Consider the following 27,239-nt stretch of genomic DNA (forward strand, 5'->3'; position numbering starts at 1 on the left):
TCCCTCTGCTCCCTCTGCTCCCTCTGCTCCCTCTGTTCCCTCTGCTCCCTCTGCTCCCCCTGCTCCCTCTGTTCCCTCTGCTCCCTCTGCTCCCTCTGTTCCCTCTGCTCCCTCTGCTCCCTCTGTTCCCTCTGCTCCCTCTGCTCCCTCTGTTCCCTCTGCTCCCTCTGCTCCCTCTGCTCCCTCTGCTCCCTCTGCTCCCTCTGTTCCCTCTGCTCCCTCTGCTCCCTCTGCTCCCTCTGCTCCCTCTGCTCCCTCTGTTCCCTCTGCTCCCTCTGTTCCCTCTGCTCCCTCTGCTCCCTCTGCTCCCTCTGTTCCCTCTGCTCCCTCTGCTCCCTCTGCTCCCTCTGTTCCCTCTGCTCCCTCTGCTCCCTCTGCTCCCTCTGCTCCCTCTGTTCCCTCTGCTCCCTCTGCTCCCTCTGCTCCCTCTGCTCCCTCTGCTCCCCCTGTTTCCTCTGTTCCCTCTGCTCCCCCTGTTCCCTCTGCTCCCCCTGTTCCCTCTGTTCCCTCTGCTCCCCCTGTTTCCTCTGTTCCCTCTGCTCCCCCTGTTCCCTCTGTTCCCTCTGCTCCCCCTGTTCCCTCTGTTCCCTCTGCTCCCCCTGTTCCCTCTGCTCCCTCTGCTCCCCCTGTTCCCTCTGTTCCCTCTGCTCCCCCTGTTTCCTCTGTTCCCTCTGCTCCCCCTGTTCCCTCTGCTCCCCCTGTTCCCTCTGTTCCCTCTGCTCCCCCTGTTTCCTCTGTTCCCTCTGCTCCCCCTGTTCCCTCTGCTCCCCCTGTTCCCTCTGTTCCCTCTGCTCCCCCTGTTTCCTCTGTTCCCTCTGCTCCCCCTGTTCCCTCTGTTCCCTCTGCTCCCCCTGTTTCCTCTGTTCCCTCTGCTCCCCCTGTTCCCTCTGCTCCCCCTGTTCCCTCTGTTCCCTCTGCTCCCCCTGTTCCCTCTGCTCCCCCTGTTCCCTCTGTTCCCTCTGCTCCCCCTGTTTCCTCTGTTCCCTCTGCTCCCCCTGTCCCCTCTGCTCCCCCTGTTCCCTCTGTTCCCTCTGCTCCCCCTGTTCCCTCTGTTCCCTCTGCTCCCCCTGTTTCCTCTGTTCCCTCTGCTCCCCCTGTTTCCTCTGCTCCCTCTGCTCCCTCTGCTCCCTCTGCTCCCCCTGTTCCCTCTGCTCCCCCTGTTTCCTCTGTTCCCTCTGCTCCCCCTGTTCCCTCTGCTCCCCCTGTTCCCTCTGTTCTCTCTGCTCCCCCTGTTCCCTCTGCTCCCCCTGTTCCCTCTGCTCCCTCTGCTCCCCCTGTTCCCTCTGCTCCCCCTGTTCCCTCTGTTCCCTCTGCTCCCCCTGTTCCCTCTGTTCCCTCTGCTCCCTCTGCTCCCCCTGTTCCCTCTGCTCCCCCTGTTCCCTCTGTTCTCTCTGCTCCCCCTGTTCCCTCTGCTCCCCCTGTTCCCTCTGCTCCCCCTGTTCCCTCTGCTCCCCCTGTTCCCTCTGTTCCCTCTGCTCCCCCTGTTCCCTCTGCTCCCCCTGTTCCCTCTGTTCCCTCTGCTCCCCCTGTTCCCTCTGCTCCCCCTGTTCCCTCTGCTCCCTCTGCTCCCCCTGTTCCCTCTGCTCCCTCTGCTCCCCCTGTTCCCTCTGTTCCCTCTGCTCCCCCTGTTCCCTCTGCTCCCCCTGTTCCCTCTGTTCCCTCTGCTCCCCCTGTTCCCTCTGCTCCCCCTGTTCCCTCTGCTCCCTCTGCTCCCCCTGTTCCCTCTGTTCCCTCTGCTCCCCCTGTTCCCTCTGTTCCCTCTGCTCCCCCTGTTCCCTCTGTTCCCTCTGCTCCCCCTGTTCCCTCTGCTCCCTCTGCTCCCCCTGTTCCCTCTGTTCCCTCTGCTCCCCCTGTTCCCTCTGTTCCCTCTGCTCCCCCTGTTTCCTCTGTTCCCTCTGCTCCCCCTGTTCCCTCTGCTCCCCCTGTTTCCTCTGTTCCCTCTGCTCCCTCTGCTCCCTCTGCTCCCCCTGTTCCCTCTGCTCCCCCTGTTCCCTCTGCTCCCCCTGTTCCCTCTGCTCCCCCTGTTCCCTCTGCTCCCTCTGCTCCCTCTGCTCCCTCTGCTCCCCCTGTTCCCTCTGCTCCCCCTGTTCCCTCTGCTCCCTCTGCTCCCTCTGCTCCCTCTGCTCCCCCTGTTCCCTCTGCTCCCCCTGTTCCCCCTGCTCCCTCTGCTCCCCCTGTTCCCTCTGCTCCCCCTGTTCCCTCTGCTCCCTCTGCTCCCTCTGCTCCCTCTGCTCCCTCTGCTAGCCCATGTTTCTTACTCCTCAGCCCCTTCTCAAGGAGCAGCTGACCACCCCTCCTTTCAGTGACCACAGGCTCCCTCAGCAGACAGTCACGCTGCAACCATCCAAGATCGCCTCCAAGTCAGGGACGAGGAACCTTGGTGGATCCCCATCTCCTTGGCCACACATTTGTGGACGGCCCCTTGGTCTCTCCTACACACGAATGATCGGACCCATTACACTTAGAGGAGCCCTGATTCTATACTCAGAGCTCACTTTTTCTCAAAATTCAGGGCGTATCTTCTGCTGAGAAGCGGCTTAGCATGGGGGTTTAGAACATAGGCTCTGGGGTCAGACCACCTGGGCCCATGTCCAGACTGTACAGTCCTAGGATCTGTGTGGTTTGTGCCTTAGTTTCTTCATCCGTAAGTGGGGATATTATATCTACTGTGTTAATTTCCTATTGCCCCTGTAACAAATCACTACAAACTTGGGGGCTAGAAATTTATTCTTCTGGAGGCCAGAAGTCCAAAATCAGTCTCACTGGGCCAAAATCAAGGTGTCAGCAGGGCCATCCTCCCTCTAAAGGCTCTAGGGGAGAACCCTTCCTTATTTCTTGCAGCTTCGGGTGGCTGCATCACTCCAGTCTCTGCCTCTATGGTCACATGGCCTTCTCTTCTGTGTGTCTCAAATCTCTGTTCCCCTCTGATAAGGACACCTGTGGTTGCCATTTAGCCCCTTCCTCTCCCAATAATCCAAAAAAATCTCCCCATCTCAAGATCCTTAACTTAATTAGACCTGCAAAGTTTTTACCATGTAGGGTAACATCACAGGTTCCTGAGATTAAGACGTGGACATCTTTTCCACTGTGAAGACTAGGATGGTAATCTGCCCCAAACGCTTCATTCAGAGATTTGCCATCTTGTTGGCTAAATCCAGTTTTAGACATTCTTAGAACCAAAGCTGGCAGTATAAGGCAGAGATGGTCAACTTCAGGCATCTGTGTAAGACTGATGAACTAACAGTTCTCATGTCTCTTCAGGGACATGAATTCCAAACATTGGTGGGTAGAGAATGGCAAAAACACCAACAAGCGTCTTTCTGGCTTAAGTACTAACGTGGCTGGAGCACTAGCAAGGTGTCCCTGGGACAGTCCCACATATACCAAGCCACCCGGTTCAAAGAAATCTGGGTCATGTTCAGTCAGTCTCCCTGATATATAAGACTTTCATTTCTTACTTAATGTACATGTTTATTGTTTGAACTTCTTACAATGAGCATGTATTACTTTTACAACAACCTCAAAAATAAGAACATTTTTAAATTTTTTGATTGTTTCCGTTATCTAGAATCCAAACCCCATACTACGGTGGTTCAGGTTCTTTATAATTTGTCTCTGCAAATCATTTTCTTTCAGTTTCCCCTAGAGAAGCTATTTTCCAACCACGACCATCTACCTTCTGGTCCCTAAACATTCACTCAGCAACTGTCTATTGAGTGTTGTGTATGTGCTAAGTAATGTTCTAGGAGCTGGGGTCACGACAGTGAGCAGATATCCTTGCTCTTGTGGAACTTACATTTTTAGTGATATCTCTGTTCCATATGTTAATTCATATTCTTCTCTTTTCCTGACGTGTCTGTCCTCTCATTCTCTGACAATATCCCCCCATTCCTTCTGTCTTAGTTCAGATACTGCATCCTCTGTGAGGACCCCAGGGTTACCCTCCATCAGAGATAATTACTTCCTCCAAGCGTCCATGTGCCTTGCCTGTACCTTAATGACAGTGCTTCTCCTGCCTAGTCTGCATACTAGATGCATCCAAGGTGTAAAAGCAAAAAAAAAAAAAAACTGGACTTGGACTCAGGAGACAGGCTATGAACTCTGTCTCTGTGAGAACTGGGCAGATAAGAGCTCCTTCCTCCCAGGCTTGTCATGAGGAATAAAGGAGGTGCATGTACAAAATATTTAAAACAGAAAAGGCCCAGAGTTAATGGTCAGTCATTACTTTCTGAATGAACAACTGTGCTATAATGATGTTTTTGGATTTGTATTAAGAATTATCTGGCAGCTAACCTGGGAGCTTGTGCCCAGTACTCCTTGAACATTTCTTGAATCTATTTTGAATGTAATCTGACGTTGTTTGGGGATTTTTTTTTTTTCAGGTATTCTGTTTACAAGGACCCAGCAGGCTGGCTGAATATCAACCCCATCAACGGGACTGTCGACACCACTGCTGTGCTGGACCGCGAGTCCCCATTCGTCCACAACAGCGTATACACTGCCCTCTTCCTGGCAATCGACAGTGGTGAGTCATTTTTTAAATGCCAATATGTGAATATTTTTCGGTTATAAATATATTTTTACATTTTAACATTTCTTCTGATATACGTAAAGGTGTGCTTGGGAAGAATTAAATGTGAGGGGGGCAGGGAAAGCAAATGTGTAAACACACGAGTCAGTAAAATCCCCAAGTGCTGGAATTCCTGGGTCTTTGTCTAGTTAGGGGTCAGAGCAGCGAGCTCACTGGGCTCCGTCTCAAGTAGGCGCCAAGGCTAGGAAGCCACATTGATGTCCTTCATCTTGGTGTCATGTTCTCATCTACAAGGAGGGTTTTTTTACCTAATGCAAGTTGAAAGGAAGTCCCAGAGGACATCACCGACCCTGACAATTGAATTGTTCCCTCAGCTTTTTTCCTCTTATGATATGCACCATGGAAAGACATCAGGTCCCCTCAGCTGGTAGCTTCATAAGCGCAGAACAATTGCTGTTCGTTCAGAAGCTAATAATGCAATATCCACAATTCAGACTCTGTTCCAGACACTGGGGATACAGTCGTGAACAAACAAAAATCACTGTCCTCGTGCAGCTGACACAGTCATGGAGAACGGAAGGAAATTGAGTAAAATACATACTATTCAGAAAAAAAAGAAAGTATACTATTTATGTATGAAACAGGAAAAAGAGATAGCAAATGAAAGGATGCTACAGTTTGAACCAGACAGCCCCGAGAGGCTCACTGAGGAAGTGACATTGAGTAAAAACATGAAGAAAGTGGGGATGGGGCCCCTGAAGCAATCTAAGGGAAGAGCAAGGAGGCTGGGGGCTGGAGCAGAGAGGGCAGCGGTACATGAAGGGGATGGGGATGCAGATCATGTAGGGTCACGTGGGCCTCTGTACAACCCTTGGCTTCTACTTTATGTTGAAATGGGATGCCGTAGCCAAGTTCAGAGTAGAGTTCAGAGTGCCATGATCATTCTGCTGCTCTGTTGAGATCAGACATAGGAGACAAGGACAGAAGTAGGGACACCTCTTAGGAGACTGAGGACAACCTAGGAAAGATGGCGGCTTGGACCGGTAATAGAGTAGGGGATGAGAAGGGATCGGATTCTGGAGATACTCCATATATTTCAGACGCAGAGCTAACAGGATTTGCCATTGGCTGAGATGGGGGAAATCAGAGTTGGTTTCTGGGTGTGTTAAGCTAAGGTGTCTACTGTGTCAATCACACAAGAAGTTTTGCTCTCCCTGTAATTCCTAAAAGTCAGCCGTTCATAGCTGAAGATTCGGTTTTTGAGTCCTATATGTATATCAAAATGAATATTTTTATAGGGTTCTTTATATGTGCCTTCATTACCCAATAACGGGTGAACTAAGAATTCTCAGAGGCTGGGTACTTACACAAAACCAAGTAGGAGAGCACGTGTCTAAGAAGTGAGTGATCGGTGTGGCACCCAGTAGGCAGAGCGGGTTTCACAGTGAAGTCAACCTTTGAATCTGGCCTTGAAAGACAGGATTTGGATAAATGGCAGGGTCAGGAGGTGGGGGTGCCTGAGGGCATAGAGCAGAGGAGTCAAAATTAAAAGGGAGTGTGGCATGGGAGGTAAGAAAAGAAAAGAGAAGGGTTACATCCACTGTGAGTAAGTATGTAGAAACCTATTTGGATGTATACGGGAAAGTCATATCTTCAAGACATCTCAAAATCCGGGCAAGTCATCTGATAGAGCAGGCACCCAAAGGATCCTGTAAGTTCTTGAGGAGGAAACTGACACGATGAAATAGCACATGGACATTCATCAACAGAGAGCTGGACCAGACACTGTGCTTGGTCCTGGAGACTCAAAGGTGAATAATACATTGTCCTTGTGCTCAGTGAGCTAATGAGTTACTTGGCAAGTTAGGCTAGCAAACAGAAGGTGGCAGTACACTGTCACAACTGTCCTACTGGAACTAAGCCCAGAGGAGCCCCTCATCCAGCCTCAGAGGTGGTCACGGGGAGCTTCTTGGTTGAGGGGATCTCTAAACCGAGTGATGAAAGATAGGTTGAGAAAAGGGAAGGCATTCTACTAGAAGCCTGAAAGAAGGTGGCTATGTGAGACACTTAAACATCGGTCGGCAGTACTGGAGGCTCCATATTTACAGAGATAAGGTTACTAGGTCTTGTGTGGAATGCCCAGCTCCTATCACAGTGCCTGACTTAGAGCAGGCACTCATTTATATGTGGAATAGATCATAAAGTAGATCATGAAACGCTCCATATGCTATGCCAAGGAGTTTGATTTGGTTATCAAACTCCTCGAGAATAAACACTGTACTTTAGAAAGATAACCCCCGTGGCAGTGTAGAAAATCAATCAGATCATGATGAGACATGAGGCAAGGAGGCATTAGAAAGCTGTGCAGAAATCAAGGTAAGAGAAGCAGTGGAAGTCGTTTGGGTGGAGTGAGTCTGGAGCTGGGAAACATTGTTAGACATAGCAGGTATCTTAGTTGAAAGGGTCAAGGTATGCCTGCTGGCAACAGAAACAAACTAGAAAGGGTGAATCTAGAAAACATCTGGATGGAAAAAACAAGGCTTTGAAAACAACACATACTCAATATGAAAGAGAGAATGGTAATACGAAGATTTCTAGTGAGAAATCTAGTCCATTAATAGAAATGGAACTGGTTTCAAAGGATTGTTCCCATGTTGTCCGTATGGGGTGGATGTTGAGATGATCCCATGAGACACTGCAACATGGGACTGAAATAGAGGCCAGGAGGTTTTACTTAGGGAGTCACAATGCAAGAGATTGTCGCCATCAAAACAGATAAGTTTTGTAGAAGGAATAGGTCTAGACAGGAGTGCTAAGGGCCTCAACAGTGGAGGACAAAAAGCCAAGAATTTTAAAATGCTTTTCAAACAAAAAGTATCAATTATAGATCAGCTAAAGTAATGATTTCAGAGTTCTGTACTACGTAAAAGTATCTGTACTTGTAGAGAAAATTCTCAGCTAAGAACACCATGAAGGAAGTTTGAAACCCAGCAAATAGTTTAGTTATCATTGCCTTATAAAATATTTTATGCAGTTATTCATCCAAAAAACTAGAAATGAAATACACTTTAATTTTTGCCGGAAACAGGAGTCTTCTCTCCAGATGTGACTGGGCAAGCTCCTTATAGATTCTGAGGCTCAGTTTCTATAATACTTCTACAAAATGAGGAAGATAATTTCTACTTACGAGGTTGTCGTGAGAAAATGAAGTGCTGTGCCCTCTACACTCTCCATCAAAAGCCATATTAAATGTTCAGTAAATGTCAGTCCCACCCCAATGGGGTTATAGACAGGAAGGAATACGGCCGAGAATGGTCCTCAAGAAATAATGCAGTTTGAAATCTATTTCTTATCTAACTCTGTTAATACTAATATCAGACAAGGAAATTCCAATCTGGTGTCACAGATGTTTCCAAAGGATAGAAATGTCCCTGAAGATGGAATGATAAATAAAAAACAAGTTGGCATTACTATATAGAACCATCATTAGAGATGATAACCTTGAATAAGGCTCAAAAGACTTAGCGCAAAAAGAGAATAAATTTTCAAAGACCTCATAAATCAGAGTAACTTTTGTTTAAAGGCTCGTTTTTGTCACTCACTGAAAACTTATCTCTAGATATTATGGTTAACCAGGAAAAACCAACAGTAAGTGCTGTTAGATCAAAGTTAGTAGTACTAACTGATGTCTCAGTGTTATCCAAAGTAAGCATTTGATTTTATTAATTTTATAGAAATTCAGTGTATTTGATGGAATGAAAGAATAAGGAATTTTTGTCATACAACACGAGGGAAGCTAAAGCAAAATAAATTGATTTTCTCCAAACAAGGAGTCACTCAGGAATTTATGCCAAAACATGTCAATAAAATATATGGTCATGGGAACTTTATGGTAGGATGTAGTAGACCCGTGTCCCCACTGCAAAAACTAGAAAAATCTGGATAGATTACAAAGATCTTAATTGTAAAGGCATCAGAGAGCTGCAGAAGCAATGAAGCCTAACTCAACTAAAAACTAAAATAGGAAAGAAGAAAGAAACATTCTAAAAAAAAGTGTAGGGCCACCAACCACTTTTTTCTCTCTGAGACTATTTTAGATTCTGGGTGAGGATCAGGCCTGACCCAGGCAGGGCCCAGGATGGAAAGAAATAAAAGAGAAACACTTGTAACGGTCATGTGGCTGGTGTGACAAAGTGAAAACTTGAGGGCTCTTAAGCACATGGTTATAGATAAAGGCCTTTTAAAGGGCAGAGTAAAATCTCCTGGGGTCTCACTGAAACAAACACCTAACAAAGCAAGCAAACTTACCTTAAACACACAGCCATTCTCTCTTTAAGACGTTTGCCAGATTTTGAAGGTATGAGGGATTGGAGGATGGGATGGCTGATGCTATAGACTGAATGTTTGTATCCTCCCCCCAAATTCACATGTTGAAATCTAATCCCCAGTGTGCTGGTATTTGGAGGTAGGGCCTTTGGGAGCTCCATGGGGATGGAAGCCTTCATGAACGGGATTAATTCCCTTATAGAAGAGATCCCAGAGACTTCCTTCACCACGTGAGGACACAGCACAAAGACTATATTGAAAACTACAAAACACTACTAAGAGTTTTTAATCCTGTGTAAATAGAGACCTATACCATATCCGTGGATTAGGAGACTCAATGCTATTAAAATCTCAGTTCTCTCCAAATGGACCTAAAGGATTCAATGCAATACCAAGCAATATCCCAGGTTTTTGTTTTGAGAGAAAGGGGAAGAAACAGATTATAAAATTCATATGGAAATACAAGGGGCTAAAAATAGCCAAGGAAATCTTGAAGAATAAGTTGGAAGACTGACACTACCGTATATCCAGACCTATTAGAAAACTGTAATAATTCAGGGACTTTCCTGGTGCTGCAGTGGTTAAGAATCCGCCTGCCAATGCAGGGGACATGGGTTCGAGCCCTGGTCCGGGAAGATCCCACATGCCGCGGAGCAACTAAGCCTGTGCGCCACAGCTACTGAAGCCCATCCGCCTAGAGCCCATGCTCCGCAACAAGAGAAGCCACTGCAATGAGGAGCCCACGCACTGCAATGAAGAGCAGTCCCCGGTTGCTGCAACTAGAGAAAGTCCACATGCAACAACAAAGACCCAACACAGCCAAAAATAATAAATAAATAAATAAATAATGTTTTAAAAAAAAGAAAACTATAATAATTCAAACTGTGTGGTGTTTGCTCAAACATAGAAAAAACTGACCAGTGAAATAGAATAGAGAGTTCAGAAACAGACCCACACATATACAGTCCCGGATTATGACAAGGACAGCATGGTAGTGCAGATGAGAAAGCGTGGTCTTTTCAATAAATAGTGCTGGGTTAATGGGGCACACATATGAAAAGAATTATCCTGACCCCTCTCTTATGCCATATATAATAACCAATTCTAAATAAGTTACAGGTCAAAATATGGAAGGTAAAATAATACATCTTTTAGAGAAAAACATATTAGAACATACTGATGTCCTTGGCATAGGCAAAGTTTTTTTAAACAGGACACAAAAGTACTAACGACAAAAGGGAAAAAATGATAGATTATATTAAAATTAAGAACTTCAGTTCATCAGATTATACCATCAAGAATATAAAAAGCGGGAATTCCCTGGTGACGCAGTGGTTGAGAATCTGCCTGCCAATGCAGGGGACACGGGTTCGAGCCCTGGTCTGGGAAGATCCCACATGCCACGGAGCAACTCGGCCCGTGAGCCACAATTACTGAGCCTGCGCGTCTGGAGCCTGTGCTCTGCAACAAGAGAGGCCGCGATAATGAGAGGCCCGTGCACTGCGATGAAGAGTGGCCCCCACTTGCCGCAACTAGAGAAAGCCCTCGCACAGAAACGAAGACCCAACACAGCCATAAATAAATAAAAATTAAAATTAAAAAAGTATATATATATATAAAAAGGTAACCCACAAAATAGGAGGTATTTCTATTACAAAGGAATCCTACAATCTATATGCAAAAGACATCACTCAAAGAGGAATGGGTAAGGGACTTGAACAGGTATTCACAACTGAGGATATACAAATGCCAATAAACATATGAAGAGATGCTCAACTTCATTCATCAAGGAAATAAAAATTAAGCTATCCAAATATAAACTAAAATACAAATTGATCAAGGAAATGCAATGAAATTCAACACTCAGCACACCTTCAAAATGACTGAACTGAAAAGATGGAAAATGCCAAGTGTTGGCAAGGATATGAAATCATTAGAACTCTCATATCCAGCTGCAAGAAGTGTAAACTGGTACAAGTACTCTGGAAACTGCGAGTATCAACTAAGGATGAACATATGCATCCCCTATGATCCAGGAATTACATGCCTAGCTGTACATCCAACGGAAATGTGTGTATCTGTTCACCAGAACCCCTATGCCAGAATGTGAATAACAGCACTATTCATGATAGCTCAAAATTGGAAACTATCCAAATGCCCAACAAAAGTAGAATAAATAAATGGTGGAACATTCACACAATTGAGTCTATACAGCGCTGAGAACGAATGATGTGCAGCTATTCACAGCAACATGGATGAATCTTGCAAACATAACATTGAGCAAAAAGAAGGCTGAAGCAGAAGATCACATATGGAATGATTCCATTGATATGAAGGTCAAACAGGCAAGACTAATCCATGCTTCCAGATTACGTTGTGGAAGGGCTCTTTTTTTTTATTGAAGTATAGTTGATATACAATGTTGTAAATAACTATATATATAGCTATAAAAGAATATATATATTCTCTTTCAGATTCTTTTCCCTTATAGGTCATTTCAAAATATTAAGTTTAGTTCCCTGTGTTATATAGTAAGTCCTTGTTGTTTATGTGTTTCATATATGATAGTGTCTATCTGTTAATCCCAAACTCCTCATTTATCCCTCCCCTTGCTTTCCCCTTTTGTAACCATAAGTTTGTTTTCGATATCTGTAAGCCTCTTTCTGTTTTGTAAATAAGTTCATTTGTATCATTTTTTTAAATGAGATTCCACATATGAATGGTATCATATGATGTTTGTCTTTCTCTGTCTGATTTCACTTAGTATGATAATCTCTAGGTCCACCCATGTTGCTGCAAATGGCATTATTTCATTCCTTTTTATGGCTGAGTAATACTCCATTGTAAATATGTACCACATCTTCTTTATCCATTCATCTGTTGATGGACATTTAGGTTGCTTCCATGTCCTTGCCACTGTAAATAGTGCTGCAATGAACATCGGGGTGCCATGTGTCTTTTTGAATTACGGTTTTCTCCGGATATATGCCCAGGAGTGGGATTGTAGGATCATACAGTAGCTCTATTTTTAGCGTTTTAAGGAACTGTGGAGGAGTTTCTTGATCTTGTATATACTGGGCTAACTACATGGGTGTGTTCAGATTGTGAAATTTCTTCAAGCTGTGTATTTGTGGAAACATGAAAGTTTCTATATTTCAATACAACTTAGGAAAAAATATACATATGGCTACACAGAGAGCGTGTCCCTGGTCCACTGTGCCTTCCCCAGGAGGCTGTGACCATTCATGTGCTGTTTAAGTATCCGTTACCCTAAAGCTAGACTCTCAGCATCTTGTAATTCTAAGGAAGGACAATCCCCAGCTGCTGGGGGGGAGCAGGGAGCGGGTGGCAAAACTGCCAGGAGGGGTGAATGACAGGATGTCTGCAGAGAGAACAAGGTGAAGCATGCGCTCTGCAGTCCCTATAACACTTCGCAAAAAGCGAAGTGACCCCATCATAACTCCTACACACAGCTCTACTTACTCAGTTCAGAACAATGGTAAGGCAGCACAGAAAGAGAATATACTTTTTAGGTACCTCTTAGAGACTAGAAACTGTGATATCAGAATGGAAGAATGTAAAAAGATAGATACAGGGCTGGAAATCTGTTCTGAGTTAATAGAAATTAAAAACTCTTTGGACCTGTTTGCTTGTGGGGCCCCAAAGCAAGTCTATATAGATTCCAGAATCGCGCTTCACAATAATATTGATAATGCCCCGGTTATGGATGATTCGGGGAGGACAAGACACTAATCACTCCCTACATATAGAGGCTAGGTTGTAACCCACAGGACACTGAAGGATGTACAAGGCACTTTTCGTAAACTGTAATCGGTTTTAATGAGCTATAAATTACCTAACAACATTGTTTTATTATAAGCGAAATGCTTTTGTTTTGCTAAAGCAGAAATGGCTGTGGTTGAATGATTGGCACAATAAAAGCCTTTCATCCTACAGATCAGTACGGTGTGACCTTTCATGTTGGCGAGCAGTTTACCTTTAGAAACGAATATCATCACTTACCTTATGTGGCCCAGATTAGTGCCTTCAGAGTACAGGAACTCCTTCATTAGAGACTTAAACGAACACAGAATTTCTGGCATGTGTTAAGAAAGGGGAAAAAAAAAATAATGACTGTTAAGGAAAATACCAAGATGGAGAGACGACATTCAGGAATGCAGTCAGGTGGCATCCCTTTGGGGATGTGCTGACAAGGGGCAAAGCAGCAGCAATTAGCACCGGGCAAATCCCAGTGTGATTATCATTGCTGCTCAGGTAATCACCAGAAAGGTCAAGTGTTAGTCTCACTGTCTTATGTGGGCCGAAAACTGCCACAAGCAGTTTCTTGTAAGAGTTCTGGAATCCCACTGGAGATTGTCATGGGCAGAAAGGCATAGCCGGCTGATGCTTCTTGGCTTACTGCCGTCTGCTCAGGATTCTATCAGGCTGGTCTTCCTACCTCCTTCTCACCTGTAACCTCATCTTTCACTCCTCCTGTTCTGAAATCGTATAGGGTTCAGCGTTCCATGATTGTTATTGAATGGCTCTTATGCCCTCAGAGAAGTTCTAAATTGTGATTCCAAATGCCAGACGAATATTTTGCTTCAGGAAGTTCAAATGCCCTTGCTCCCAGCACCCAGGCTATGCAGAGAGTTTAAAGAAAAAAGAAAAAAATTATCCCTCTTAGTTCTTACTAAGGCTTGGTGCATACGAAATAGTTTGAACCAGGAAACGCGTACTATCTCTAGCGTCCATATGAAGCCTTTATGTGATTATCAAGTGTCACATCCCCATCTATTTTCACTTAAAAGAATAAGGGAATGATAGCATAAAAACAAGCCCAATTATCGCTAAATTCAACAGCATGTTTTCTTGACTTAGCAACTTGTATAAAGTATGTTTGAGTCTGTCGGTTAAAAATGTGCTGTGGGTTACTAAGAAGACCCAGATAGAAAACCAAACATAATAGCTGTAAAATTAAAATGGAATTGACTAAGATAATGATTTTTCATAAGCTAAGATATATCATGTCCTAACCTGTCTTTTCCCTCAGTCTCCTATATAATAGACGTTCTGATAACACAAACTGATTCTAAATTGAAATATTGTGCAAAATACTTTTAAATTGATTAAAAGAGAAAAAAAGTTATTTGGCCCCATAGTGAAATGACCGCAAAACTACAGGATAACAATGGCCCCCAAACTGGGGATGACAGGGATCTGAACTTCAAAAAGATGCCTCTTTGTGTAGATCAACCAAGACTGCTTAGGGGATGTAGTAAAATTATTTAGATTAATTCTACTTAAAAGATGCTAGTTTGGATAAAATCAAGCCATTAGTTATGATGGCAACCCAATTAAGCCGGTTTAACACCCCTTATCTCAGCTGTTATAGTAATTGAGGAAGAAAAATAAATTGAAGGCCCAGCCATCATTCCTCGTTATTTCAAGTACCAGTAAAATATCAATCACGTTGAAAATACTAGCTACAATTTTGTCACTGACAAAATGGCCCGATAAAAGAACTCTTGAGATCTGGTAATAGAAAGGCTGTGATCAGAGCCATCTGTAGGCAGCAAGTACACTCCACAGAGAGAGTGGGGCCTGGTGCTCTGCTACGCCTCGGAATGGGCCAGCTCCCCAGCTTCACTGTGCCGCCATCAGTAGGAGACTTAGGCCCTCTCAGCCTGTTGCCCTACCTGCAGAGTAAGGATAATGCCACCTGCCCTGCTGAGTTGTTACAAGGATGGGAAATCATGAATGCAAAATTCCTGGTGCCTTGTAAGGACTTTAATATTGTAAAACTTAAATATTTAAGTCAACCCACTTGAGCTGAGTTATGGACTGATTTTTCTAAACTTATCATTGCAGAGTCATCAGTGTCTGAAGCAACTATGACATGCCATCTGACGACCACCCTTGTGGTGGTCTGAGCATTTTTCTAGAGAAGGGACGGGCTGCAGAGCCCTCCACTCGGAGGAGGGCTCTAAATCAGAGAATTAGCCAGAAAATGCTGCCTTCGCCATGGGCATCAATTCATGGAGCTTGCTTCTGTCTGAATGGGGAGACTTAAGCCACCCTTCATCTACCTGACAGCAGGACATTTCCATGTTGACCAGCCAAATCAACCATCTTAAACATAATGTTTTCAAACGTTACTGGGGAAAAAAGCTGATTTGGGCATTAAAATACTGTCTGCAATGCCCATCTATGCCAGCTCGGTTCATCCTGCCGAGGGGTCTCTTAGCTTGTACTCCTTGGTATTCCCTCTTCCCCAGCTTGGGTAATAGTGTCACCACCTGCACGGTCCCCAAGCTGGAACCCCATCCCCACTGAGGCTCCTGCCCCATCACTCCCAGTCCAGCTCTCACTATCTATCCAGCCTCCTGAATCCAGCCTCTGCTCTTGCATCCTGGCTGCCGTCACCTCATCCCCCATCGTCAGTCCGCATTACTGCACTGGCCGCCCAGCTGGTCCTCCTGTGCCCTCTCTCCTCACTCAAGCCCTCTCCTTTCCCTGCCTCCAGCATCCGCTGCTCTTATCAAAGCCAGCATCCTGCTTAAAAGTCTACGAAAACTTATTCCCACAAAATAGCCACACGATTCCCTCCATCTAGAGCAACCTTCTCCAGCTACACAAAGTATTCTCGCTTCTAAGCCACATCTTCATGGAGCCTTTGGAACTGTCCCCAGACAGTTAACTATTCCATGCCGCAAGCTCCCGTGACATTTTATCCTCATGTCTCTTCCCGCACTTAAAGCGCTATCCTGCATCTGTTTACATATCTGTTCCTGCCACACTGCTAACATTTCAAGAACAGGCACCCTGTATGGTTGATTTTTGTACATATCCAGTAATTCACAGGGCAGAGCCCCAATAAATAATTATTAGCTGAACGAATAAAATAAAACTGTCATGTTTAAACATGGCCTCCAAATCAACTATTCCCCTACTTTGGCCTTTTCTTTAAAGTCCGTAAAACGGAAACAAAAAAAGCCAAAAGGTGGAATTTTTTTTTTAAACAGTTCAGGTTTCAGATTATTTCTCCTCCAAAAGAATTTTTGAGTCTGAATTATGTGAATAATTGCCTCAGCTCTACATTGAGTATCACCCGTGGAAACCTGGCACTGCAGTTTGGAAATCTATTTTCTACCAGGTTTTTGGTTGGTTTACTATTAAATGTTTTCAAAATATAAAATGAGATTGGTAAGATCTCTATTAACAAAGCAATAAAAAATGCTTATGAATTAAAATGCAACGAGATTCTTGGCTTACAGGGCACATGCCAAAAAAAAAAAAAAAGATCTGTAAAATACTGATCCTGCAAACCATAGTAAATAGAACACAGGGATGAACTAAGCAATATGAAGGGGGACCATACAGAGAAGAATCCTGGTTCACTCCCATTTCTGAGCAAAGGTAAAGATAGCTTAGAGCCCTGTTCACATGAAATAAGAAATGTGACATTTATTTGCTCACAGCTGCTTAGCAAAGGTTCAACAGATGCCCAGAAATGCGGAAGGAACTTGGGGGGAGTAGCTTGCCCCACCCAAGCATTCTGCCCTGACAGACAAGCCTCAGAATCTAGCAGGGGTGCCCAGCCTTCAGTCAGGGGCCACATCTGAACTGTGGTTCCTCAAGAATTGGCCCATCCTCCTGATTTCCCTCCCAGAGTTGAGGCCTCAGGCTTTCCTGAGACACCCAGCTGAGGTCTCCCTCCTTGTACCTGGTGTGGACTCCCTACTCTGAGCCCGAGTTCCACAGACCCCATCCCACACACACCCTTGTTTCTGCCCTAGGTGGGGGAAAGGAGGACACTTTCTCAGAATACAAGGAAACGTATGGAAATATAAACACATATGATTACATGCATGGAAAGAGCAACACATCCTTAGCTTTTTCAAATCAACCTAAATTAATTCAAAACTCAACCAGGGGAGTTTAGGCTTTTTGAGCATGAGCCACCCATTCTCCTTGTGTGGCAATATATGATAAACACTGCATTTTCCTTCACCACACACACTCACAAAAATCTACCAGGTAGGTAGGTACCAGGTACCTATTATAATAGGATGGTGACGGAGAACAGTCCTGATGCTCAGAGCCCGTGGAGCTCAGAAATGAGCTTCCTGTCTTTCTCTCCTCTCACTTTCTCTTCCTGCATTTTATTCTTCAAGCAGGCAACCTCACTGTGCACACTATTCCCCATACAAAATTCATGATTCCCAAGGTAAGACACGTGCTACACGCCTCTAGGCCCAGTGACTAGAAAAATTTACTACCTTCCTTTACTTCTCAGAGCTAGCTTCTGAAAGTTCTTGCTGAGATTCAACCTTCTCTGCATATGAAGCCAGCCCAGCCAAATGTGGAAAGACCAGGGACCCTATTCTTCTAAGGGGACTCTCTTGAGGAGATGCACTGGGGTCTTATCTTACTAGTCTAGGGACATTGTAGCATGTGAAAATCTGGTCCCTTGCATGCACATGTTCATAGCAGCATTATTCATAACAGACAAAAAGTAGAAACAACCCAAATGTCTGTTAGCTAGTGAATGGATAAACAAAATGTGGTCCATCAGCTGAATGGAATATTATTCAGCTATAAAAAGGAGTGAAGTACTGATTCTTGCTATAACATGGATGAACCTCAAAAACATCATGCTAAGTGAAAGAAGCCAAACACAAAAGGCCATGTTGTATGATGCCATTTATAGAAATGTCCAGAAAACACAAATCTATAGAAAAAGAAAGTAGATTAGTGGTTGCCTAGTACTGGAAATAGGTATGAAGTGTTAGTACAAATGGGCCCGATGTTTCTTTTTGGGGTGATGGAAATGTTTTAAAATTAGATGGTGGTGGTAGTTGCAGAACTCTGTGAATTTACTAAATATCAATTCATTGTAAAAACAAATAGAGAAAAGAAAGAAGAATTGGAAAAAAATATTTTTAAATCCTTGTATAACTTTTGAGTTTACATTTCTGTTTCTGATTATTATGGTAATCATGGTTATTATTAAAGGAGATTGAAAAGAGAAAAGTATTATTTTAATGTTAATTACCTGGAGAGATAATCATTACTTAGGTTTTGATATATTTCTTTCTAATCTTTTTCCTAATCATATATATCTTTTAATTAGAATCACACTGTTTTTGTCTGTTATATCATGCACATCATATGTATGTGTGTGTGTATATATATATATGTATATATATATCTTCTGAATAATGGAACATATCAGAAAATTTCAGTGTTTTTTTGGCTAAGTGGAAATCCTGTTTGGTCAGGGTTCTGAGTAAAATAACATTCCCATAATTTAAAAAAAACAAAACAAACAAACAAAAAAAACTGGCCCTGCTTCTCATTACATCCACCCACAGCATCAAAGCAGTGCCAGGAGACCCACATGTGACATGTTTCCTTGGGTACAGGCCTTAGCTCCACCCACCTTCCACAAAAAGCAATGTATTGTTGGTCGCTTAAGTAACGAAAGCACAGAGATTGTTTTTTACCCTTTCTACCAATGCTTGATTTGATGCCAACCACAAGCAGCAAAATACCTAAACTTTGAGCTCCACAGATGAGTCTGGCGCAGATGGTGGGTTGTGCTACGATCACCAATCATTCCACTCCCTTGCTAGAGCTCCCAAAGTGTGCATGGCATGGGAACACTGTGTCTTATAGGCCACAGCCCTCAAACAGGTGACACACCACCAATGCTACAGAGCCTTGGACAAGTTACTTAATCTTTCTGAGCCCCAGTTTCCTCTTCTGAAAAAATGACGGAAAATTGGAAGGTAGAACCCCACGTGCTTAAAACAGCAACCTCTCTGGTTTGCTTGAACTTTTCTTACTCTGATTAACAGCAGGGGTTCAACTTCTCTCCATAAATCCTCACTTTCATTAGTTACATGATCCTGCTTCTCTTAGAAAACGCACAGCTCTGCCCCCAAATAAACCTAGAACACAAAAGTCCAAGCATCAAATGCTGAACCAGCCAGACCAAGGGTTTGGCCAGGACAGCTGGCATTGAGCACAGGACACCAACCTAACCGTCTTATGAGGAAGTTATCACCACCAAAGTGAAGAAGTACCAGTTAAATTGTCTTGGTTCAAAATCAAGCAGCAGGATCAATTTGTTCCTGTCCTGATCAATGTGTGAGGTATTACAAGCTGTCAGTGCCGAGTGGGAATGACAAATAAGGAAATGGGAGCAAGCAGTGGTCCAGAGCACAACTTCATGATGTCAGAGCATCTCTGTGGTCTTCAAGGCACAGTCCTCTTGATGGAACAGATTCACTCATTCAGATCCAGCAAAGAAAATGGTGACCGTTTCACCCATGTCAAGCCATTGTTTGGCACCATGAAAGCTTGAAACAAAATGAATGACCCACCAAGATGTGAAGGCTGTGGGGAGGAAGAGAGAGTTGTCGTTTAACGGGGACAGAGTTTCAGGTGGGGAAGATGAAAAAGTTCTCAAGATGGATAGTGGTGATCGTTGCACAGTGGGAATGTACTTAATGCCATTGAACTGTACACTTAGAAATGGTTAAAATGGGGACTTCCCTGGTGGCACAGTGGTTAAGAATCCGCCTGCCAATGCAGGGAACACGGGTTTGAGCCCTGGTCTGGGAAGATCCCACGTGCCGCGGAGCAACTAAGCCTGTGCGCCACAACTACTGAGCCTGTGCTCTAGAGCCTGTGAGCCACAACTACTGAGCCCACGTGCCTAGAGCCCGTGCTCCACAACAAGAGAAGCCACCGCAATGAGAAGCCCGCGCACCGCAACGAAGAGTAGCCCCCGCTCGCTGCAACTAGAGAAGAGCCAGTGCAACCAAAAATAAATTAATTAATTAATTTTTTAAATGGTTAAAATGGTAAATGTTATATATATTTTACCACAATAAAAAGTAGCTCGTAAGAAAAAGATACAAAAAATAATACTAATAATAACCCTAAATCATGGTTTAGGAATTTTAGTTTGCTTTCATGGTTGAAATGAGAGCCTGTAAGAATCAAGCTACACAGTGCAAGTTTGGACATAGAAAGCGAAGATTAACCCTTGCTCTAGAGAAGGAGGCCTGAGACTCACAGAGTTAATCTGAGCCCATCCTCAAACTCTCTGACCTCAGCCTCACAACAACTAAAACCAGGGTGTTCTAGATCAGCGGCTCTGAACGTGCTCAGAGCCCAGGCTGCACTTCCGGTACTCCCAGTGACTGCGGACCCTTCGGTATGAACGGACGTGCATTTCCCTGGAGGCAGGACCATGACCATCAGATTCCCAAAGGGGAACCCACCTCCCATTCAATTTAAGACCCACTGGCAGGAGTGGTTCATCTCTCGGGACCCTTCCCTCTCCTGACACTATAAAGACAGAAGCCCTTGCAGACACGAGCAATCCCTCCACAGCTTGCGAGGTGGGACTTTCTCTGAGCCTTAATGTGTCCTCTGCCGGGAGGAGCAAGTGCAGGTCTAGCTCCATATCCCTTGGGAGCTTGGAGTGGGCTCTTGGGAGCTTGGGGTTGCTGGTGGAAAGGGGGAGAGGAGGGCCGTGGGATTTTTGCTGAGTGCCAGGGAATACCTAGAAGCTCCAGTATTTCCTGGGCCCCCGGAACTATTGGAGCCAAAGGGCTCGTGAAGAACCATTAAATATTGAATCACATTTAAATTTTGGATGGTGATTTTTTTTCCATCCTGTGCATATAAACTGGGAGAGGCTTTCCCTGAGGATTTTGAGAATCAAGTCTTTACCTTCTCAACAAAAGAAAAACAAGCTCATTTTACTTGGCTTCAGAAAAAGACATCACCAGCCTGGCCTGGGAATAACACATGGGGAACTGAAGACAGTAGTATAATTAAGTTCATGAAAGGCCAATTCTTACGACCATATTTCAAATACTCATAATGCCTTCTCATCCATTGTACCAAATGACTTCATATTATATTCAGAGTGAAAAAATTATAATGGATTCCTCTGAGATATTCAGTTAGTTCCATAAAAAGAGAAAAATATTTTTTCAGTAAAGAAATTCAACCAAATGACTAAAGCTGACAGTGAAAAACCAACTTCAAAGTAATTACGCATTTCCTTTGAGTTCTTGCGCTAACAAAAGTTGATGGTCTGCCACCATTAGAAACAGCCATCCTTCTGATGATTAATTACATTTGTGTTCCTATTTTAGCAGATACTTATTTGAATGTTTACTCTAGAACTGTCTTTGGGTGTTAATCTATTTAAATTTCTACCAGCCCCACTAAAGAGTATCTATTCTCCAGATGCAGAGGCATAGAGAACAGACTTGTGGTTGCCAGAGGAGGGGGGGTGGGGAAGAGATGGAGTGGGAGTTTGGGATTAGCAGATGCAAACTATTATATAGGATGGATAAACAACAAGGTCCTATTGTACAGCACAGGGAACTGTATTCAAAATATCCTGTGAGAAACCATAATGGAAACGAATATGAAAAAGTATGTATACATATGTATAACTGAATCACTTTGCTGTACAGCAGAAATTAATACAACATTGTAAATCAACTATACTTCAATTAAAATAAAAAAAAATTTTTAAGAGTATCTGTTCTCATGCTTCATGAACCACTGATCAGCTTCCTTCAAGCTTGTTTCTTCCCCATTAATGGAAATCACTCCCAAATAAGTCACCAGTCAATATCAAAAAAACAAACAACCCAATCCAGAAATGGGCGGAAGACCTAAATAGACATTTCTCCAAAGAAGATATACAGATTGCCAACAAACACATGAAAGAATGCTCAACATCACTCATCATTAGAGAAATGCAAATCAAAACCACAATGAGGTGTCACCTCACACCGGTCAAAATGGCCATCATCAAAAAATCTACAAACAACAAATGCTGGAGAGGGTGTGGAGAAAAGGGAACCCTCTTGCACTGTTGGTGGGAATGTAAATTGATACAGCCACTGTGGAGAACAGTATGAAGGTTCCTTAAAAAACTAAAAATAGAACTACCATATGACCCAGCAATCCCACTACTGGGCATATACCCAGAGAAAACCATAATTCAAAAAGTCACATGCACCCCAGTGTTCATTGCAGCACTATTTACAATAGCCAGGACATGGAAACTACCTAAATGTCCATCAACAGATGAATGGATAAAGAAGATGTGGCACATATATACAATGGAATATTATTCAGCCATAAAAAGAAACGAAATTGAGTTATTTGTAGTGAGGTGGATGGACCTAGAGTCTGTCATACAGAGTGAAGTAAGTCAGAAAGAGAAAAACAAATACCGTATGCTAACACATATGTATGGCATCTAAAAAAAAAAAGAAGGTTCTTATGAATCTAGGGGCCGGACAGGAATAAAAACGCAGACATAGAGAATGGACTTGAGGACATGGTGGGGTGGGAAGGGGAAGCTGGGACGAAGTGAGACAGTAGCATGGACATATATACACTACCAAATGTAAAATAGATAGCTAGTGGGAAGCAGCCGCATAGCACAGGGAGATGAGCTCGGTGCTTTGTGATGACCTAGAGGGGTGGGAGGGAGATGCAAGAGGGAGGGGATATGGGGATATAGGTATACATACAGCTGATTCACTTTGTTATACAGCAGAAACTAACACACCATTGTAAAGCAATTATACTCCAATAAAGATGTTAAACAAATAAGTCGCCAGTAATATCATCCTTGCAAAATCCCATTACTTCTCTTTACTCCTTTTGTGCATCATAACACATTGAATTCTTGATCATTGCCTCCTCCAATTCATCTCCCCTATGTCTTTCAGAAACTATCACCTGCTTTTTAAACTTTTAATCTGCTCTTTGGGGTTTCCTAAGGTGCCCACCCCTCTGTCATTCTGCACTTTCACCTTGGGTAACCTAATTTGCTAGAAAGGTTTCGAAAGCATCTACATTGACAACTCCCTAATCGCTAAGTCAGCCCTGGCATGTCTCCCAAGCTCTGAGCACTTCCGTGTGGGTGCACTGAATTTGACAGGCTCTTAGCACAGTCAAAGCTGAGTTCGTTGTCTTTCTGCTCCCCACTACCTTCTGCTTTTCTTCTGGCAGCCTCATCTGAGTGCCTCATCAACAAGATGAGACATTTATTTGCTGTTCAAACTGCCCATCATGACTCAATCTATTGCTGGTCTCCCTGCCTCCAGTGCCCAACATCTCCTGTCAATACCATTGTGTGTTTCTACAAATAACTCAGATCAGGTTGTTCCACTGCCTTTCTGAAAAACTCTGGTGGCTTCGTGAGTCCGGAACATCAGTACAAGCAACTAGTTGTGACAGTCAAGGCCCCCTTGCCCGACCAGACATCTGTCTCCAGCCGCATCCCCTGGCCACCCCTCTGTATGCCCTGCAGTAGGGACAGCCCCCTGGTGGCAGCTGATGACAGTGTTGGAAAAACTCTCGGGAGCTGCAACAGTCCATTCCCCACTCACCTCCCAATGTCCCCTGGGAGGCTGTCACAAACCGTTTCTCATCACCTTCCCGGGTCTGACAAGGGACCAGGCTTCCTGCCCACCCTCTTCAGCTGCAGCTGCATCTATAAAACTGCTGAAAAGCAGCTTGAAATTGGCTCCCCAGCAACAGGGCCTCCCTTCATTCGTGTTGTGGTTACGTGCCCTTTTCGTTTTGGCGTCCCCTGCACGAGAGCCACCTTTGCCTACTCGTCCTTCTAGTGTCTATGTAAGTAATAAACTGCCTGGATCTGCAAAGGCTCATTGTTTCTTTTTTTTTTTTCCTCCTGGGTTTATTTATTTATTTATTTATTTTATTTATTTTTGGCTGTGTTGGGTCTTCGTTTCTGTGCGAGGGCTTTCTCTAGTTGTGGCGAGCGGGGGCCACTCTTCATCGTGGTGCGTGGGCCTCTCACTGTCGCGGCCTCTCTTGTTGCGGAGCACAGGCTCCAGACTCACAGGCTCAGTAATTGTGGCTCACGGGCCTAGTTGCTCCGTGGCATGTGGGATCTTCCCAGACCAGGGCTCGAACCCGTGTCCCCTGCATTGGCAGGCAGATTCCCAACCACTGCGCCACCAGGGAAGTCCTCATTGTTTCTTTATCAACAGACTCTGTCAGACCCTGCCTTGCCTTGCCCTTGACACCTGTACTCTGAGCTCAGACATTCACTCCGCTTTTAACCCTCATGTGGTTCATAAATTGACTTTAAACTTAATGTGCATTTCAAAAATAAACATAGTACCAGATAAAATAAAATTAAGCTTGGAAATCTGGTTAAGTGCAAATGGGGATGGGTAGAAAAAAGGGAGCTAGCTAGACATTAGCTTAGTCCTAGCATACAGAATTAGAGTACTGTAATTCCAGAGGTGCATCAAACCCTTTTTGGAACAAGGCAAATCTGTACGCTTACTATTTGTGGCTTGCAAATTTGGCTGTAACTTTTCTCACAGAAAATTAGAAGCTATTAATGAATGGTTTGTCCCAAGAGCAAACCTCTAATGCATAGATGAGTAAAAATGAGAGGAAGTTAAATAAAGCCACGCTGAGTCTTATTAAGATTGAACACCCTGTTCTTTAAGTGAAAGACATTGCATAGGTGATTATAAGGACGTCTTAAAATAACGTTCCCTAAAATGAAAAACATTTCAAGAAATAACTGAAATATTGAATAAAAACAAGGCTTTAAAAATAAGGCCCAAAGATTATATTATGGTTGCTTCAACTGTCCCAGTAGCCAGTTAGTGACTTCATTTCTCATAACGAAACTGCCTTTCTTTTTTCTTTTTTTGCAGAGAATTATTGCATTTTTATTTAAAAAATTTTTTTTGTTTAGAACATTAAGTTTATCTTTATTGAAGACTTTTTTATTTTTATTGCAATATAGTTGATTTACAACATTGTGTTAATTTCAGGTGTACAGCAAAGTGATTCAGTTACATATATATACACAGATATCGATATATTCTTTTATTTATTTATTTATTTTTGGCTGCCTTGGGTCTTCGTTGCTGTGCAGGCTTTCTCTAGTTGCAGCGAGCGTGGGCTACTCTTCATTGCAGTGCGCCGGCCTCTCATTGCAGTGGCTTCTCTTGTTGCGGAGCACAGGCTCTAGGCGCACGGGCTTCAGTAGTTGTAGCACACGGGTTCAGTAGTTGTGGCTCGCAGGCTCTAGAACACAGGCTCAGTAGTTGTGGCGCACGGGCTTCGTTACTCCGCGGAACGTGGGATCTTCCTGGACCAGGGCTCAAACCTGTGCCCCCTGCATTGGCAGGTGGATTCTTAACCACTGCGCCACCAGGAAGTCCCGATATGTTCTTTTTTAGGTTCTTTTCCATTGTAGGTTATTACAAGATATTGAGTATATTGATTACATTACAAGATACTGAGTATAGTACAAGATATTGAGAGAGATATATATTTGTACATATATGTATATACATATATATATTCTTTCTTAGATTCTTTTCCATTATAGGTTCTTACACGATATTGAGAATAGTTCCCTGTGCTATACAGTAGGTCCTTGTTGGTTGTCTATTTTATATATAGTAGTGTGTATCTATTAACCCCATACTCCTAATTTATCCCTCCCCCACCGTTTCACCTTTGGTAACCACAATAACCGGCCTTTCTAAATCTGTCCTGTGCTCCGGGCCAGCCATGCCAGCTCCCAGGGGCACCACCAGCCATCCCAGACCCTTTATCACCCACAAGAGAAAACACTGGATTAGGTCTTCCTCTCGTAGTCAACCTCCCAGTCAGTGAAGAGGAATACTGCATATGGAATATGGTCATCTCTCACAGAATCTCCATCCTGTCTACACTGCCAACATGCAAATACTTGGCTGTTTAGATAAAAGGTTTAATTCGGTAAGCGAGGATAAGTTCTATTTCTCATCTCCATTCTTTGAGTGACTTTCAACGTGCTGGTATGACACGTATGTTTAAAGCTTAGCATTCTAAAGGTGAAGTCTGAAGAATGTCAGTCAGAAGTCTTACATATGATAAAAGGCTTTTCTTTTATATTCCACATATAAGCGATATCATATGATATTTGTCTTTCTTTGTCTGGCTTACCTCACTTAGTATGATAATCTAAGTGCAATCCCACTCCTGGGCATATATCTAGAGAAAACTATAATTCAAAAAAATACATGCACCCCTGTGTTCATAGCAGCACTATTCACAATAGCCAAGACATGGAAGAACCCTAAGTGTCCATCAACAGATGAATGGATATAAGGGGGAAAACATCAGTTTTTACTTTTTAATATTATATCCAAATAATATTAAGTTTCACTTAGAAGTGAATATATACATGCAGGATACTTTCCACTTTGCTTCAGTAACCCATAATTATTCAAAACCTAATGAATTAATGTCAGACTCCAGTTAAAATGACAATGTAGGGAAGTACTGTCTCCCACTATGAGTATAGGCCTCTAGAAACTAATAACTGGGAAAAAAAGGTTATGAAATCACATATAGGCATTCAACAAAAAAAAAAGATCAAATCTCTTTTCTCTTTGCTGAGGGTATATGTCTCAAACAGGTTTCTTCATATCTATGCCCCTCTCCCCTACCGCCCACCCCCCACCAACGCCATTTGATCTTGAACCTTTAAGTCTTGCTCTTCTGTGCTGCATGCATCAGTGCCCCCTCCTGTTAGAAAGAGGAATCCATGCCACTCAATTATTTTTACTCAATAGGCTTAGAGTTAGAATTTTTAATTTAAAAACAAAATCCAAAAAAAAACCCCAGATGAATGGATAAAGAAGATGTGGTATATAGATGCAATGGACTATTACTCAGCCATAAAAAACGAGTGAAATAATGCCATTCGCAGCAACATGGATGGACCTAGAGATCATACTAAGAGGCTTTTTAAACTGCTAAACTTTATCCAAAGATGGAAGCTATCCCTGTCCGTCCTGTTTGAAACCTGGTGACAACAGTAAAGGCATCTGGCATGCTGGGAAAAGGTACTGTGGACAACGACTCCTGCCTTGTACCGGTTGTGTGCTAACATCTCCCCCCTTTCTCTGTAGGCGACCCTCCCGCTACTGGCACTGGGACTTTGCTGATAACTCTGGAAGACGTGAATGACAACGCGCCCTTCATTTACCCCACGGTAGCGGAGGTCTGTGATGACGCCAAAAACCTCAGCGTAGTCATTTTGGGAGCTTCAGATAAGGATCTTCACCCAAATACAGATCCTTTCAAATTTGAAATCCATAAACCAACTGTTCCTGATAAAGTCTGGAAGATCTCCAAGATCAACAGTAAGTCCGCCGAACATTCTGTAGTTATCCTGCAGCTTTGAAGCCTAGTTTCCCTGGCGTGGTTTCTGTTCCCAGCCTGTTCCTCCTCCTCTCCGCTCTCGGGCATCCTCACATGGTTTGTTTCAAGCTATTCA

General features: G+C 43.7%; 1 protein-coding gene across 1 annotated transcript in view; it reads left to right on the forward strand.

Annotated features, from left to right (window-relative positions):
• CDH13 (cadherin 13) overlaps window positions 1-27,239 on the forward strand; it is a 1,051,470-nt gene that overhangs the window by 1,012,493 nt on the left and 11,738 nt on the right. The window contains exons 11-12 of the mRNA XM_059904794.1: window positions 4,383-4,525; window positions 26,872-27,105. Of these exons, the coding sequence (XP_059760777.1) occupies window positions 4,383-4,525; window positions 26,872-27,105 (377 nt within the window). The remainder of the gene's footprint in view (window positions 1-4,382; window positions 4,526-26,871; window positions 27,106-27,239) is intronic.

This window comes from Balaenoptera ricei, chromosome 19, assembly GCF_028023285.1.
Source record: "Balaenoptera ricei isolate mBalRic1 chromosome 19, mBalRic1.hap2, whole genome shotgun sequence".
Lineage (NCBI taxonomy): Eukaryota > Metazoa > Chordata > Mammalia > Artiodactyla > Balaenopteridae > Balaenoptera > Balaenoptera ricei.